Here is a 15807-nt window from a genome sequence, read left to right as displayed (position 1 = left end):
ATTAGTTGAAATGTTTATTTTATCACATTTAACAAGTCCCTGTAAACAATTGAACAGCACCTTGTAATCGAAGGCATGGAGATGGAGTGGTCAAAAACCCTCAGGAAAGAAAGAGTAGAAACGAGGTTCAGAGGAGAAATATGAATTAAGAGGAGCAAAACAAAAAGATCAAGCTCCTAAGAAATAACTCCCTAATATTCACTAGACAAATCACAGCAAATGGTAGCCATCAATAAATTATAAAACTTGTTTACACTCATAAAATAAATAGGGACTTATGGAGTCGAGCCTGGTATTATTGCTTTGATTAGAAAAAAAGTGATTTTTTTTTTTTTCGTAACCAGGGACAAAAACAGCACCTTAAGCTAATCTCTTTACATTTAGTGACGTCTAAAGTTTATAGCTGCAACTGTCTGGATAAACATTACAAAATGTACAGTGAGGAATGAAGAGTTACCTGATTCCACTCCATTTGAAACCTTTGTTCATGCATACAACAATTCGAGTACACCATTCAACATTTTAGGAAATTTAAGTCAAGAAACTATTCAGTGTTCTTTAAACATGTCAAGGCACCGCAATATGATACCGAGTCTACCCTCCTTCCATAAATCACCAAGTTTTGTTTTTACAGCAACTGTGAAACTGGCACCGGAAAATGCATTTAATACCTCTGCAACTGGAGCAATCCTGGCGAGATTAACATGCAAAGCAGTGATAGTGGCTTTGGTTTCCACAAAGAACAAACGTTAAACGGTGGGGACTGCATGATATATGTTTTTGCATTACAAACTTACAGCCGGTTTAAATGTGAAATTTGGTCCAAAGGTATAGATGAAACTGTCAAAATTGAAACCAATAAAAATACCATCCAGATACAAAAAAATGGCCCGTTAGAAAATGGCTCTGTACTAAAACCTCAACTGTAAACATGACAGAATGTTCAAGTTACTATCAGAAAGTATCCCAGAGAAAGCCTGTTGGTCGAGTAAAAAAAAAAACCAGTCTTCAAAATATCACGTTAAAAACTTCAAATAGATGCCTTTGTCCTATAAACTGTATTTTAACTGGAGATGCAAGTGGAGAGAGAATTCCTGAAGAGTGTAAGGCATTTGTTGAAGGAGGTAGATGGCTTTATGGAATTTCCATTTCACGTTCAATACCTACATATTTCAGAGCGTCAGCTTGACTGTATCTAAGAGAGATGTGTAAACATCAGGTTAGATGATTTGAAAGGCCCTCTCAAAAAAAAAAAAAAAAACCTCTACACTTTCTTTATTTTTTACCTGTAGTCAAAGAATAGTTCCTCTCCAGTCTGTATGGCTCTCTTAGCAAATATGCCAATCCTGTGATCTCCATTAACCATCATCACTGTGAGAACAGACAGGAAGAGACCATGACATCACATTTTACACACAAGATCCTTTTAGTACAAGATTCTGAGTGTCTTACCCTTTGCATAGCAGTTGGGGTTCACAGAGTGGTTGGCAAACCTGATCTTGTTTCCTTTCCTAGTTGCATCAACAACAAAATCTGTGGGTGACAGGTGGGAGGTTGTCAGCTAGTAAGGTGGCATGTGAGCAGCGAACGTTTGCGAGAAAGAGGTTAGTTACCATTGTTAAGATTGAACAGGAAGCTGCACATGTATTTGTCATACACTTTGCCTCTGCGGTCGGCCTCATCCTGGGAGATAATCTAGAGGTAAAAATAGAAACATGTCACATAAAAAGGTATCATTATGAAGTCTTGACGTATTTTTTGTTGTTGTTGTTTTATACAAATCACCTCCCCACAGTACTCGGAGATGAACTCATTTTTCTGAACAGGCTCTTTGATGAAAATTCCCCATCCGGCCACATCAGACGGAGCCAGTAGCAAGTGCTTAAAGAAAAAAAAAAAAAAATGAAGAAGTGGCATAAGCAAGACTATTCATGTTTTGTTAATATATAAGGAAAACTGCATTTATTGAATGTACCTTCTTTGCTCCTCTCTGAATACTACAGTTCTTGCAGGAGACGTTTTTACTGTCCCAGTGTTCAGCCGCCCCACAGGTGAGGCACAGGTCAGGGTCACACTCTCGTACAGCCAGGTAACAGGGACACTGCTTGGTGTTACACTGAGCCTTACAGCGGCAGCCTGGAAACCGGTTCTGACCTTTACAGACAGAAAAATCCAGTTCAAAACAACTCCTGCATCCAGACCTGACCATTTCAAATCAATCACGGCTGTTACAAAAGAAAACACTTCATATGAGTGCAATAACTTCTCCTTTCTTATAAAAGTTACATATTAACTATTCAGTGGAAATCATTAAATGCAAGAGTTCTGCTGAAAAAAACTTCAAAAATAACTGATATAAAATACAGTACAGGTCCAAATTAAAATGCTTTTTATCACCATCACGATTAGGGAATAAAAAAAAAATTACTCAATCTTCCTCTTTTCAACTGTTTTGGTGTAAACTGGGTGTCACATTGATTTTGCATGCCTGAGCTGCCGGATTGGTGTTGGTCTCTATAGGTGTGTCTCTACATACACTAGGGATGTCAATGATTTGTCGGCGATCGATTAATTGTCTACAATAGATGCAATCGATTACATCCATTTCAGCTGTTAAACTTTATATAGACAGGTTTGTGTGCCATTGCAAATCATGTCCAATCAACTGAATTTGCCATAGGTTAACTCCAGTCGAAGTATAGAAACATCTCAAAGACAATCAAGTTGTCATCTCTTCATTGTTTCCTTTTTAATAAGTTGGCAAAATTGTGATAAATCAGTTTTTTCCTTTGTCATTTTGGTGAGTGGGGTGTAGATTTATGTGGAAATAAAAGTAATTTAAAGCAGTTTAACAAAATAACACAACATAACAAAATGTGAAAAAATTAAGGGGTTTGAGAACTTGTCGTTCCAAAGACGTCAGTTCAGAATCAATCACCAAAAGAATCAGTTCGGTTCAGACACGCTGTGTGTCGGTCTGCTTCACGCTGAATCACACATGCGCAGTATCATCAGCTCCTCGGTTCTCGAATCGGACGCGTCTGACAGAAACAGTTCTCGGTTCAGTGTACTGCTGATCTGAAAACCGATGCAACCATTTCTTGACTCGAGAACAAGTCTATCTTTTGTATGTTATCTGGCTTGGCTCATCTTCAGTTCTCTCTTCACAGCAGTTCAGTCAGTGTACTGTTTGAGTACAAGAATTACTCCGGGATATTGGTTTGTTTGAACTCAGAGGGAGTGTCAGTTACATTAAAAAAGTTAACATCATAAGTCATTTGTGGATTAATGCTTATTGGAGACGTGAATCGTTTCAAACGATTCAGTTCGATTTGGTGAACTGGTTAAAGAAGAACCGTTTAAATCGAATGATTCATTCACGAACCGGATATCACTACACTGCAGTGTTTTGAACTCACTCACAATAGACATGGAAGAAAAGACAATGTTGAATAAAGTCGTAGTTTTGGACCAAAATGTATTTTCGTGATAAAAAAATTCTAACTGACCCTCTAATGTCACATGGACTACTTTGATAATGTTTTTTTACCTTTCTGGACGCGGACCGTATACCCTACATACATTTTCAATGGAGGGACAGAAAGCTCTCAGACTAAATCTAAAATATCTTAAACTGTGTTCCAAAGATGAACGGAGGTCTCACGGGTTGGTTTTATTTATGTGCACTCACAATACCGTTCTTTTGTTAGGACTATTGGTCAACCAGAAAAATCCTTAGTGGAGGGTAGCCCTAGTGCTGGGCGGTAAACCGGTTCATACCGAAAACCGGTGTATATTTTCGTTATGATGTTAATTTTGAATATACCGCCATACCGGTGTATTTAATTACTCAGCGTTCGGAACGAACGTTATGCTTCGCCGCAGCCGCGGGACACTGTTTCAGACGGACCCTTTACAATGTTGCACTTCTAAGCAGCGACTGCGAGGCGTGGTGAGGGTACACAGCAGTGCTCTGGTGTTACGTTATAACGCCTGTTTCACACAGTCCGTCTGCTGTGCGTATTAACATATTCCAGCTGCACGAGGTTGCGGTCAGGGTGTTCAAGGAGCGGTGCGTCTGCAGCAGTGCAGCGATTGTTAACGTACTGAGTATATTTTTGCTGTGCTGCAGACACTGAATTAAAGTGAACGCGCATTGTTCGCGGGAAAAATGAAACATGGATTGACATGGAAACGCAGTCACATGGGTTTTTGGCTAGGTTTAAAACAAGAAAAAGAGCACTTTTAGATAAACATGAAAAAAATATATATGTTCACTTTTATGGAAGCAGCTTGCTTGAGCAGCTTATTATACAAACCTAGAAGTAAAATGCATGAATAATGCGTTGTTTATATTTATCGAGTTTAAACTAATGTCTATATGAAAGATTGTTACTTTTCTGTGATAAAAAACATTTTCAAAGTAGTCCATGTGACATCAGAGGGTCAGTTAGAATTTTTTGAAGCATCGAAAATACATTTTGGTACAAAAATAGCAAAAACTACGACTTTATTCAGCATTGTCTTCTCCTCCGTGTCTGTTGTGAGAGAGAGTTCAAAACAAAGCAGTTTGTCATATCCGGTTCGCGAACGAATCGTTCGATGTAACCGGATCTTTTTGAACCAGTTCACCAAATCAAACTGAATCATTTGAAACGGTTCGCGTGTCCAGTACGCATTAATCCACAAATGACTTAAACTGTTAACTTTTTTAATGTGGCTGACACTCCCTCTGAGTTCAAACAAACCAATATCCTGGAGTAATTCATTTACTCAAACAGTACACTGACTGAACTGCTGTGAAGAGAGAACTGAAGATGAACACTGTGTTCTGAAGATAAATAGAGGTCTTACGGGTTTGGAACAACATGAGGGTAAGTTATTAATGACATAATTTTGCTATTTGGGTGAACTATCCCTTTAAGGTTAACAATGAATCAATTACTTGATAGTTAAATTTAAATGGCGATCGATCATGGGAATGATCGACAATTGACATCCCTAATATACACTCACATTCCGAGCTACACTGGCAGAACTTCTCACAGAAGTTTTGGGCAGTGACACAAGGGCAAGAACTGTCACATGGCTGGCGCGGGTGGTCACAAGGCTGGTAATTGTACACATGATTGGAGGAGCCATCTGCAAGCAGAAATTTCAAATATAATGAACATTTATACTTGCATTTTACTCAGCTTTCACAATAGTGAAATATATTGCTAAAGTACGAGCTATAATCTAACTTCAAAGACACAAACCTTTCTTTAGTTGAATTTTCCGACAATGAGTAGCCCACAACCTAGAAGAACCCAAAAAAGCACAACAGGATAATACAGGATTAAAATCCACCAATCATAATAGTTTATTTTAATTTAATATGATTATATAAATGAAAGTGACAAAAAAGTAAAAGGTAGCCAGACTCTTATTAACACACACACCTGTGTTTCCTCTTCTTCTTCCTTTGAGGAGTGTTTTCATCAACAGCAGGTGCACGTGCAATGATGCTAGATTCTTTTACCCTGAATTCATAAACCTGCCAAAGCCAAAAACAAGTAAAACTCCTAAAACATGAATCCATTTTAGTGTTTAATTTCAGTTTGTGGTAACTTGCAATTACCAGATCCTCCAAAATAATTCCACAGCAGTTACGCGTAGTTGTCTAGCATTAAACCGTGTTAATTAACACTTCAATATGTAATGTTATTGCATAAACCCATCTTCTCAGGTGTATGTACCTGTCTGCAGGTCTTTGTGCCGATGAGTCTGGCGATAGCGCAGAAGTTGTCATAGTAAGTGCCGATAAGCACTCTGAAGAGAGAGGCCTCAGCGCCGCTCCAGTCCACATTCTCAGGAGGCTCGGAGCTCAACTTCAGCTTCACTGGAGTCTGACAGCGGGAGTTCGCCTCTGTACAAATAAAAAAATATATATATTATTAATAAATGGAAATAAGATTAAAACTGCAGGAAACCTGAAATAAGCAAATACATTTTCATGACTCCAAAAAACTAATATACAATCAATATTGACATTACTATATGACTTTTTTTATTAATATGATTTTCATGATTGACATCCCCCAATCAAATATTACACTGATATGATATATTTTTATAGACCTTCAATCTCTACCTGAGGAGCTGGTGGTCTCATCCTTTTTGTCATCATCATCTTTATCATTACAGTCGGTTCCATCTGCCCCTCCCTCTCGATCACTGTCTGTGTCTTTAGTCTCACTGTTAACTGTTGGGGTGCTGGGTCTACTGTTGCTGTTGCTGTTCGGGAGTCTTCCTCTGCGTCGGCCAACTGTGCGTTTAGAAGGGGTCTTGGGACGCTCAGCAACCACACCTGCTGGGTATTCCCTAACCATGCCATCCTGAAGACATACGTACGCAAGGGTTAATCAGAATTTAATTAAGTAGCTCTTCAAATGTGTAAAACCTGTGATGCAAACACTTTCACACAGAAATCTTGACTGCACTTGCAGTTTTGTGCCATCTCAAACCACACAAACATATCAAGCCTTCAGGGTTAACAATCTTTCATTTTAGAAGGCGTGGAGAAATGCACTTGCCTGAACCATATACATGTAGCAATAAATTCCACATGGTTTGCTGTCCACCAGATTCTCCATATTCTTACGCTTGTATGTGTTTGGAGTTGCATGGAAAGCTGTAAATCAAATGAGGAATGCATTTATAGAAATGCAATCTTAAATGGTTGATTTTTTTTGTTAAAAGGACAGCATTTTGAGGAATAATTGCTTACGGTGAAGGAAACAGTCATATTTGAAGCAACGCCTGCAGAAGAGTGTATGGAAGGAGTGAAGACTCTGCTCTCTTTGCACTGATTTAGCATTTGGTCCATCAATGTTGGGGGTGCATTCAGGAGGAAGAGCCCCTGGAAGCTGCTGCTCAGTGAGTTCTTTATATCTGCAAAAATACAACATTTCTCAAAACATGATCACCACCCATCAAATTTCAACGCAAATCAACTTCACATTATTTTCTATTTATCAGAATCAATGAAAGTTCTTATACAGGAGTTGATATCTAACATACTTTTCTTTGAGTTCTTCAGTTGAACCTTTATCAGGGAACATGGAAGAAATGGCTTCAAAGATTTTATCAGATGGAAACTTCTTTGATCTGTCATTGTTGTGACCTGTTGCATACAATAAGAAAGCACAGAAACTGTATAAGACAAAATAAGAGACATTAAAAAACATGCAGCATGTAATAAAATCTCTGTCTATTGTCAGCACTAAAGGGCATGTGATTTTTTGGTGGGAAAAAAACATATTGCACTAGACAAGAAAAACATCTGTTGTCCCAAAACACATATAAACACTACAGTCCTGACATATGCAACACTGTTGATGCACACTGCTATAAATCTTTGGAACTTAGTTAAAGAAAAAAAACAATAATCAAATGTAATATATTTTAACTGCTCACAATCTTTATCAAAACAAGATCGGTTTTTACATACTTTACACTAAAAATCATTTAATTTCTATTACTTTCTGAATTAAGCTGGTCTTTGTGAGAGTCTTCAACATCATCTTTTCCATCACAGAGGTCCATCTTCTCAAACTTGCAATCATGCTGATCCTCCTCTTCATCATCTTCCTCATTATCACTGTACTGATTGAGTGCATTCACTAGCTCCACAAAGATCTCATCATTTATGAAACCACACTCTACACAAAAGACAGGAAAAGAAATCAATACCCTTTTCAAGAGAACCTGCAGTCTATAGGGCTTTTTGCAGCAGTGGATGTTAGCTCAAATATGAATCAATTCTTAAAGGGATATTTCACACAAAAAATTTAAATTGTCATTATTTGTAATACCAAGCCTGTGTGCTCTTATATTCAGGAGTAGAGCATGAAAAAGAATATATATCACATCGTCTCCCAATTGGTATTCTTTAAAAGACCAACTATATCAAATCTTATAAAACAGGGAAAAAATTAATTCCTGACCTCTATCTCCATGAACTTTTCCATCATAATTTTTAATAAGTTCTTCAATGAAGGTGCCGTCTTGATCAAGGATTTCATCACCCATGTAAGGGATGTTGTGCAATACAGTCTCATCTTCAACCTAAAACAGAATACAAGATTAAAAGTGTGTTTTTTTACTTTTGCAAATATATATAAGAAATTTGGTTTTACCATGAAGTTTTGCTGGAGTGGAGACCAAGAGTACATGACAGGCACAGAGGCCACAGCATTCAGTGTTTTGAGAGGAATGACTTGTCTGGAGAACTCAGAGAATCCACTGTCAACAGTGCACTGCAAAATATTTCAGTCATGTAAGATGTAATCTATATACCAAGATATTTATAGGATAATGAGAATTTACTCTAAATGCCACAAGCACCAAAACACTGCATTTAATAATAAAACAGAAATTAGATAGAGATCAAGAATAATAATTAAATAGAGGAAAGTTACAAAACCTCTCTAGTCCCTCGCAAGGAGCTCACAGGTGTCATTATATGAACAGGCTGTATCCGTCTCAGTTTCCATTCCTGGTTCAATATGTCTGTACGCTCCAAAATCTTCTGTCTGTTGGAGCTGAACATGCTCTGTACATTAAGAAAACACATTTCACTGTGAGACAATCCTATAGACAGGCAGGCAACATGGTTATTCTCATGACTCTTTTTATCACTTGTGGAAACAGTGTTATACTACATAACACTGCATTTACACGTTGCATATCACGTGACACCTAAGATCCTGGTCAACACCAAACTCTATACAGGCAGCTTAATGTCTGCTGTACTAGCCCATGGATCACCTTGACCTCGTCTGCCCTCCTGAAACGTTTGAGCTGCCGCAGTCGCATGTACTCAGACTTCACTCTCCGCTTCCAGCAAACAGGACCCTTCTCCGATTTCCTCCCGGTCAATCCCATGGCTTCCCTATACACATACAGTATATGGCTTTAGACTTCATTATAGACTATAGAATCACACAACATTGAGGTTAAGTTTTTTTTTTCCTTTTGGATAAAACAGTTTTATCCAAAAACTATATACACATGTACATCAGTTAAATCATATACAGTTTTCCTATGCATTAAGTGGCTGATTAATTATCTTGCCAGATGACTTAAGTACATGTTAGATCTATTTTTCAGGGTTTCTGAAATGTTGAATGTTGTTTCTGAATGTTGAACCAAAACATGTATATTTCTGTACTCTAACCATATACCAGTAGTATTATTAATGACTCCTAATTTAGTTCTCCTCATTTTAAACTTAACTAAAAAAAATTCCTAAGACCACCTTTAAGTCTTCTGAGCTATGAAAGAGCAACTATACTTTCCTCTGGGAACCACTAGAGTGTAAAAGCCAACTCAGTTGCTGTAGAGATTATCTAACATGCTGCATGTGACTACGTAGGTTGAATATGTAACCGAGCAGCTGAGACCGTGCGAGACAGTGACAAAGTCTCACTTGTAAGTTCACAGGTTCCCCTCCTACAAGTTCTCCCAGTCATCTCAGCAAAACCTCAAACTCACATACTCAATCTAAACGTAGTAACATGAGAAAACTGAACAATTAGGTGGCAGAGGAAAATGAATGTCCCCTTTGATCCACAAATAAACTGCATTTGGGTATAGTTCTGCAATTGCATTAGGTGCACTTTTATTTCCAAATCTGGGATTTATGTTATCTCTGGTGTAGATGTGACAGGTGTATGAGCTCATTGGCGCCCCTCCTGGACTAACACACACATTGAAGCGAAGTCTAACTGAAAACTTAAACCGTTTTACTCGGGTTTACTCACAAAACTTCACAAAATCAGCAAGTCTTGTAATGACAATTAAGAAATAAACACTGAAGAACTAACAAAAGACTGACAACTTAGATGCTAAAAAGATTCAACCGAAAATTAAAACTTATCTACTCAATCTCATGGTTCTCTAGACATGACTTTTTTCTTCGGACACATAAAGAGATGTTAGACAGAATGTCAGTCACTGTTCACTTGCAGTGCATCTTTTCCTAATACAATGAAAGCGAATGGTGACTGAGACTGTGATTTCTTTCATCCCCTTTGTTTCCTTTCACGGAAGAAAGTAAGTCATAGTATAGCTTTGGAGCAACATGAGGGCTTGTAAATGACAGATTGATCTTTTTTTTTTTTTTTTAATTATCCTTAAAACTTCGATATGGTTTAACAGTAGGTTAGAACAAGTAATACATGTCTAGGAAACGGTCTATAATCTAACATGACTGCTGTCTTTGCAGGGTTTCAATTTAAAGTTAGTCGCTACTGGTTAGCTATGCTGTCTTAACCAGTAACGTTAAGTAAATGTGGTTTCACTAAAACACTCAGACAACTGTCTCTTTGGTGTCTTTTGTCTAGTGCCTACCTGAAGGAGGAGACCTGTCCACATCAAAAACAAACGACTTTTTTGTCAGCGGGATCCCCAAGTGAAGATGATCGGTTAAGGGAGCTAGCTAACTCTGCTAGCTCACGGCAGAGGGTCCTTTCAGCTCCGCGCGTCCGCGTTACCAATACCGGCGAGCCTCGATAAACAAAAGACAGGCGCTTAATTCGTCTTTAGTTGTACAGGTATCTGTTTGGCCAGCCGTCTTTCTCTCTCTTAACTGTGGCAGACTGTAAGCGGATTGAAATAAATTTGAAATGTACGTAAGTGTGTGATATTTCCGTTTCTGTAAGTATTCAAACCCGCTCAGTCTGTCGTTTATACTCAGAAGAATTCGCCGCCCACCTCGCGCACTGCAGAATCAACGAGCGCCAAACAGATCGGCCAATCAGAACAAGCCATGTTCGAGCTGCTCAATGTTGCGAGTTTTGATTGGATAGATCCTATCGGGGACTGGGCGAATCGGATGCGTGACTGCAGTGGGGGACGTGAAGAAGTTCTCTTTGTTCTTGATTTTGAACGAATACAGTTTTGTAAAACTGTAAAACCGTCGCGCAGTATGCTATTAGTCGTCTTTGGGTTCTATCATTGCGGTGAATTCGTCAGCGAAGAACAGCAGTTGTGAATGTGTTGGCGATACAGTATAATGCAAAGATTTGAGCTTTTTTTACTTTCTTTTAATACAGAGAGAATGAAAAACATGCTGCATTTGTGGTAATTACTGGGGGAAAACAATTCCAGACGGCCAGTAAGTCGATACAGTCAACATGTCATTCTATTTTTGCATTGAACTGAGGGACTTCCTGTGGACAGTTTGGACATCGGTCACCCGGTTCATTAAGTACCACCCACTCAATGCCATCTGCGTACAATAGTGGTGGGCAATCCGATTTATTTCCGCGAGTCGGTTCTTTCGAAGACTTTGAAAACTGATTCAGAGGCTCCTACGTCACGTCCCCTACCTCGCAGTTATATATTAAACGTCCCAAAAGACATAAATAGTCACATACACTTTAAGAGTGAACGTTCCAATAAAACGCTCGGATTTTTTTTTTTTTTTTTTGTGTATGTATAGATAAGACCGTCATGTATTTCCCGCACGTTTTACTGTTAAACTAAATGTAACTTACACTAATAAAGCAGCCTACTTTTAGCCTCATTTTGAAATAAAAGGATCAATCTAAATGTAATATAAGCTTATCGATTTTAGGCTCATTATTAGTTCTCCGTTTTGGAAGTTATTGGTTCGTACAGATTCAATCCGGATCGTGAACCATTGGAACGATTCAGTGAAGGCTAAACACGATTCAGATTTCGCAGTAAGTTTACTTTGTAAAATTATTGCAATACATAAAAAAATATATATATATATATATATATATATGTTTGATTTAAAGCCAATTTAAAATAGATTCAAAGTAGATGTGATTTTAAACCAAGCTGCCTGTTCGGTCCTGATATTCGGCTTCCATTTAAAGTGAGAATACAAATTTAAAAGTCGTTTATGAGCACTATTAAATTTACAGGATACCCTTTAAAAACTCACAATGTACCCTACAGTCTCCAGGCTCATGGTGTCCCGGACACCAATATTTAAACAATTCTTCAACTAAGAATAACTGTCTGGCCAACTGAGATGAGATAAAGGTCAGGATTGTTATGTTCTAGTAGTACTGCAGCACACCGCAAGTTCATATCAGAACTGTTTTTGGGTTCTGGAGGAGAGTATGGACCTGAAAAAAATGATTTATAACATCAGATTTAACATGTTGAGATGTGGTAAACAGGAACTTCTTTACGACAACCACTCCATTTGTGTTTTTCATTATTTTATTTAAAAGACTTGGAGAAATAAGCCTACTTAACAGTGCTTGGTTTGGAATGAAAATACTGAATGTTTTGGAAAATCGCAGAAACAAAAGTAAGTACAAAAACAAAATCAAAACATTCTCTTATCTGAAGGTCACCAAGCCCTCCAGAATACTTCCATTCTCAGGGAACTGCATTTATTTAAAGTTCGTTGTTTTTCCTAAATCTCTTAGAGCTCATCTTTTTTCTGTGCTAATTTTGTGGCATGTTCTTCCACAAATTTGCTTAATTCCTCCAGGTCCCTTTTGCCGCCTTCAAATTTGACTGGGTTCTGCTTGTTGCCGCTGGGTGCAAAGTAGATGGTAGGGAAACCTTCTACTTTATAACTGTCATGAGGCACATCATTAGCAGTGGCATCCATTTTGGCAATGACAAGATTCTTCTCATTCTTGTATTTCTTTCCCAGAGCTGTATAATCTGGCTCCAGCTTTTTACAGTGGCCACACCATGGTGCATAAAACTCGATGAGGACATCTTTCTTTGTATCCAACACAATGTCATCAAAAGTCTTACCCACCACAACCTTCACTGGTCCTTTGTTGCTCTTGGGAATAGGCTGAGACTTTACAATAGGTTTCAGCTTACCTGTCGGATAAGAAAAGGATGTAGTCACTGATTTTAATGAAGTGCTCTCTCTAAACTGTCAGTCTTATATTTGCAAACTTAGAAGAACATTTACCACACTGGCTTAAATTCACTGTAATTTAATAAGGAATATTTAACATGCATAACACACAAAAACCTTACCTTTTTTGAAGGCCGTGACAAAGCTTCGGAGCACATCAGAGTCAAACTCCTCTGGCTCCATGGCATATTTTTTCCCTCCCTCACCGAGAAGGCCAACATTCACCTCCTCCCCGCTTTCACTGAGCCCAAGACTCTTCAATTCATCAGCATAGTCTTCCTCATCCGCGATAGCAAACGTGTACTCTGGGAAGTCCTTTGCGACTTCAAGCACTTTGCTCCTCCAAAACTGTGTGGCTGGGTGGAAATGATAACACATTGTGTCAGTGAACAAAGCACAAGCACCTTGAGCTAAAGGCATTATCTTAATTCCTTTTAGAGTTTCAAAGTGCTGCAAGAGCCACGGTTTAGACACATACCAACTCTGTAATCAAAACTGAAGTCTACTCCATAATAAACAACCACAAGAGGTCGTGTGGTGTATCTCTTTGCATCATTGCTCTGCTTTCTGTGCCCAACCAAAGGTAGTATGTGTTTCTTGAAAAATTCCTGAACTTCTGAAGCAGGTGTGGAGTCCTTTAGAAAAAAAACAAAGATAAAAAAATTTCACAAAAAGTTTTTGGTGCTTCACACCACATAACTATTGACATTGGAGATTTTTTGATGTTACCACATCTTAACAATGGTCTCATGCTTGGTTTGCAAAGATCTCACAAACAATAAAGATTCAGAACTTACTTTAATTGTTAGTGAATGAGACGCTGGCTCATATTTAGACCTAAACTTCTCTGGCTGGAGCATGACTGCTTGTCCAGGTGAAGCCTTGAGGAATTTTGCTACTTCATTATTGAACGTATGCATAAATTTGTAGTCTTCTCTTAGAGAATTACCTGCAGGAAGAGAGAACAAGTTGTTAAATAAAAAAAGTTCAAATCTAATGTATTTGAAAAGGACTACCAGACAGAATAATACACACATGCTTCTTGATAGATCTCATATGCTGAATCTTCTTCACTGGAGAAAACACCTACGATCACAGAATCTTCACCATCTCTGATGAGCTCCTGAACCTGTTTTAGAGTCTGCACCTGCTTTGATGGAGGACCAGCCTGGTCTGACATGTAATCAACGATACCTAGAGCAAAAGCAATGAAGAGCTTGTCATTACGCCTACAAATCAATCAGTCACAAAGACAGTGGGTGACTGACTTACCAAACTTCTCACGTGGTCCATTGTAGTCGAAAGCCTTGCCCTTTCTGAAGATTTTAAGAGTTGGGTAGCCAGAAACACCAAAGCGCGTTGCTAAATCACTCTCTGCAGTGGCATCAACTTTAGCCAGTGGAATTGGAGGGCTGCGATTGCTGAGCTCTTTAGCAGCCTTTTCATACTCCGGTGCAAGTCTCTTACAATGGCCACACCTGTTTGAATTAAAACACATGACTAATAAAGAAAAAAAAAAAAAAAAAAAAAAACACTCACTGATGCTTCAGAAAGAAATGCAAAGATATAACATCACGACTTAATAAATAAGCTGAACAGGAATTTAAATATACCAACCAGGGTGCATAAAACTCCACCAGAATAATGTCTGCATTGTTCACCACATCATCAAAATTATCCTTAGTCAAGACCAGGGTGGCCTCCGGGGGAGGTTTCCAGTCTGGTTGGGCAACTTCTTTAACCCGTTCCACAATGGCTGAAAAAAAATGAAAGTTAAAACCATGCTTGATCAACTATGTACCCGGAAGGAAACTAATGAGCACTAGTCAAATTCACAGCAATCTGATGGAATGAAAAAAAGTTATAACGGCATTTAAATTAATTTAAAGTGAACTCACCGTGCTCACTTCGATCCCCATCATAGTCCAGCGCCTCCCCCTTTTTAAGTATTTTGATGGTGGGATATCCAGAAACTTCAAATCTACTGCCCAGTGCACTAGCCTTAGTGGCATCAACCTTTGCCACAGGAATCGGTGGGTCATTCTCCTTTAGTGTCTGAGCGATCTTCTCATATTCCGGAGCGAACTGTTTGCAGTGGCCACACCTGAAAAAGTGTAATATTTGCATGAGCAAGATCTCTGACAGTCAATGACGTGTCTCCTACGGATGCAGAGCAAAGAAACCTTACCATGGTGCATAGAACTCCACCAGAACAGTGTCTTTGCCCTCTATGAAGGTATCAAAGTTTTTATCCGTCAGGACCAGCACCCCATTCTCCTCCTTTACTTCAGTGTCATCTGCATCATCATCATCATCATCGTCGTCATCATCATCATCATCTTCTTCTCCAAGATCTTCTGCTGAATCTAAAATGTAATGGTTAACAAGTCAGCTCCTACTTTCTTGATACTTATTTTATATTAATAGGTCTTTTGTAGTGCAACAAAAACATCTCTATGGTGTCTACAATACAGTCTAACATGCATTGTTGCTGTAAACAACAATGCATCGAGCTAGCCAGCAATGCAAAGGGTCTGAATATCCCAAAACGAACAAGCATGTTAGATATCAACAATCTGCAATAGATATCTTACCATCTTTGACATCTTCTTCGCATCGGCTTGGCAATATGAAGTGTGTCACTCCAAGCAGCACAATCAAAAGAAGTGTTATCTTCTTCATCATCTGTAATATTCACGCCTCCTTTAGTTAGCTTAACGGATTAAACCGAGACGCATGCACTGCTACCGGAAATCAAAGTAATCAATACTGTGATAGTTGTTACGTTTGCATTAAATGCTTTGGCTCAGCTCATTACAAGTCACGCATTTTTCTCTAAATGGTTTTTTCGTGCTTCGTTTCCCCACGCCTTTACTTGAACTTGACTGACTTGCCACGCT

At 38.6% G+C, this 15807-nt stretch overlaps 2 protein-coding genes across 4 annotated transcripts; both read right to left on the bottom strand.

The window, feature by feature from the left end:
- On the bottom strand, positions 1-10773 carry ezh2 (enhancer of zeste 2 polycomb repressive complex 2 subunit). 2 transcript variants are annotated; one of them, XM_059524562.1, is made up of 20 exons: positions 10396-10773; positions 8812-8935; positions 8468-8596; positions 8181-8300; positions 7989-8109; positions 7524-7703; positions 7063-7165; positions 6770-6933; positions 6576-6673; positions 6134-6377; positions 5739-5908; positions 5442-5536; positions 5259-5299; positions 5017-5142; positions 1976-2154; positions 1786-1881; positions 1614-1695; positions 1453-1533; positions 1287-1371; positions 1-1195 (listed from the first exon to the last, which is right to left on the bottom strand). In XM_059524562.1, the coding sequence occupies exons 2-20, from the start codon at positions 8926-8928 to the stop codon at positions 1135-1137; spliced, it is 2292 nt and encodes a 763-aa protein (XP_059380545.1). In that variant the 5' UTR covers positions 8929-8935; positions 10396-10773; the 3' UTR covers positions 1-1134. The 2 variants fall into 2 exon arrangements, with proteins under 2 accessions (XP_059380545.1, XP_059380547.1); XM_059524564.1 differs by having other exon boundaries at positions 8818-8935.
- Positions 10774-12325: 1552 nt separating this feature from the next.
- Positions 12326-15786, bottom strand: pdia4 (protein disulfide isomerase family A, member 4). Of its 2 annotated transcripts, none has more exons than XM_059524560.1 (10): positions 15502-15786; positions 15096-15264; positions 14806-15011; positions 14525-14663; positions 14180-14385; positions 13943-14101; positions 13705-13856; positions 13386-13542; positions 13030-13263; positions 12326-12867 (listed from the first exon to the last, which is right to left on the bottom strand). In XM_059524560.1, the coding sequence occupies exons 1-10, from the start codon at positions 15590-15592 to the stop codon at positions 12452-12454; spliced, it is 1929 nt and encodes a 642-aa protein (XP_059380543.1). In that variant the 5' UTR covers positions 15593-15786; the 3' UTR covers positions 12326-12451. The 2 variants fall into 2 exon arrangements, with proteins under 2 accessions (XP_059380543.1, XP_059380542.1); XM_059524559.1 differs by having other exon boundaries at positions 15096-15273; positions 15502-15784.
- Positions 15787-15807: the final 21 nt, after the last annotated feature.

Source organism: Carassius carassius, chromosome 35 (assembly GCF_963082965.1).
Source record: "Carassius carassius chromosome 35, fCarCar2.1, whole genome shotgun sequence".
NCBI classification, from domain to species: domain Eukaryota; kingdom Metazoa; phylum Chordata; class Actinopteri; order Cypriniformes; family Cyprinidae; genus Carassius; species Carassius carassius.
This window is presented reverse-complemented; position numbering and strand designations above follow the sequence as displayed.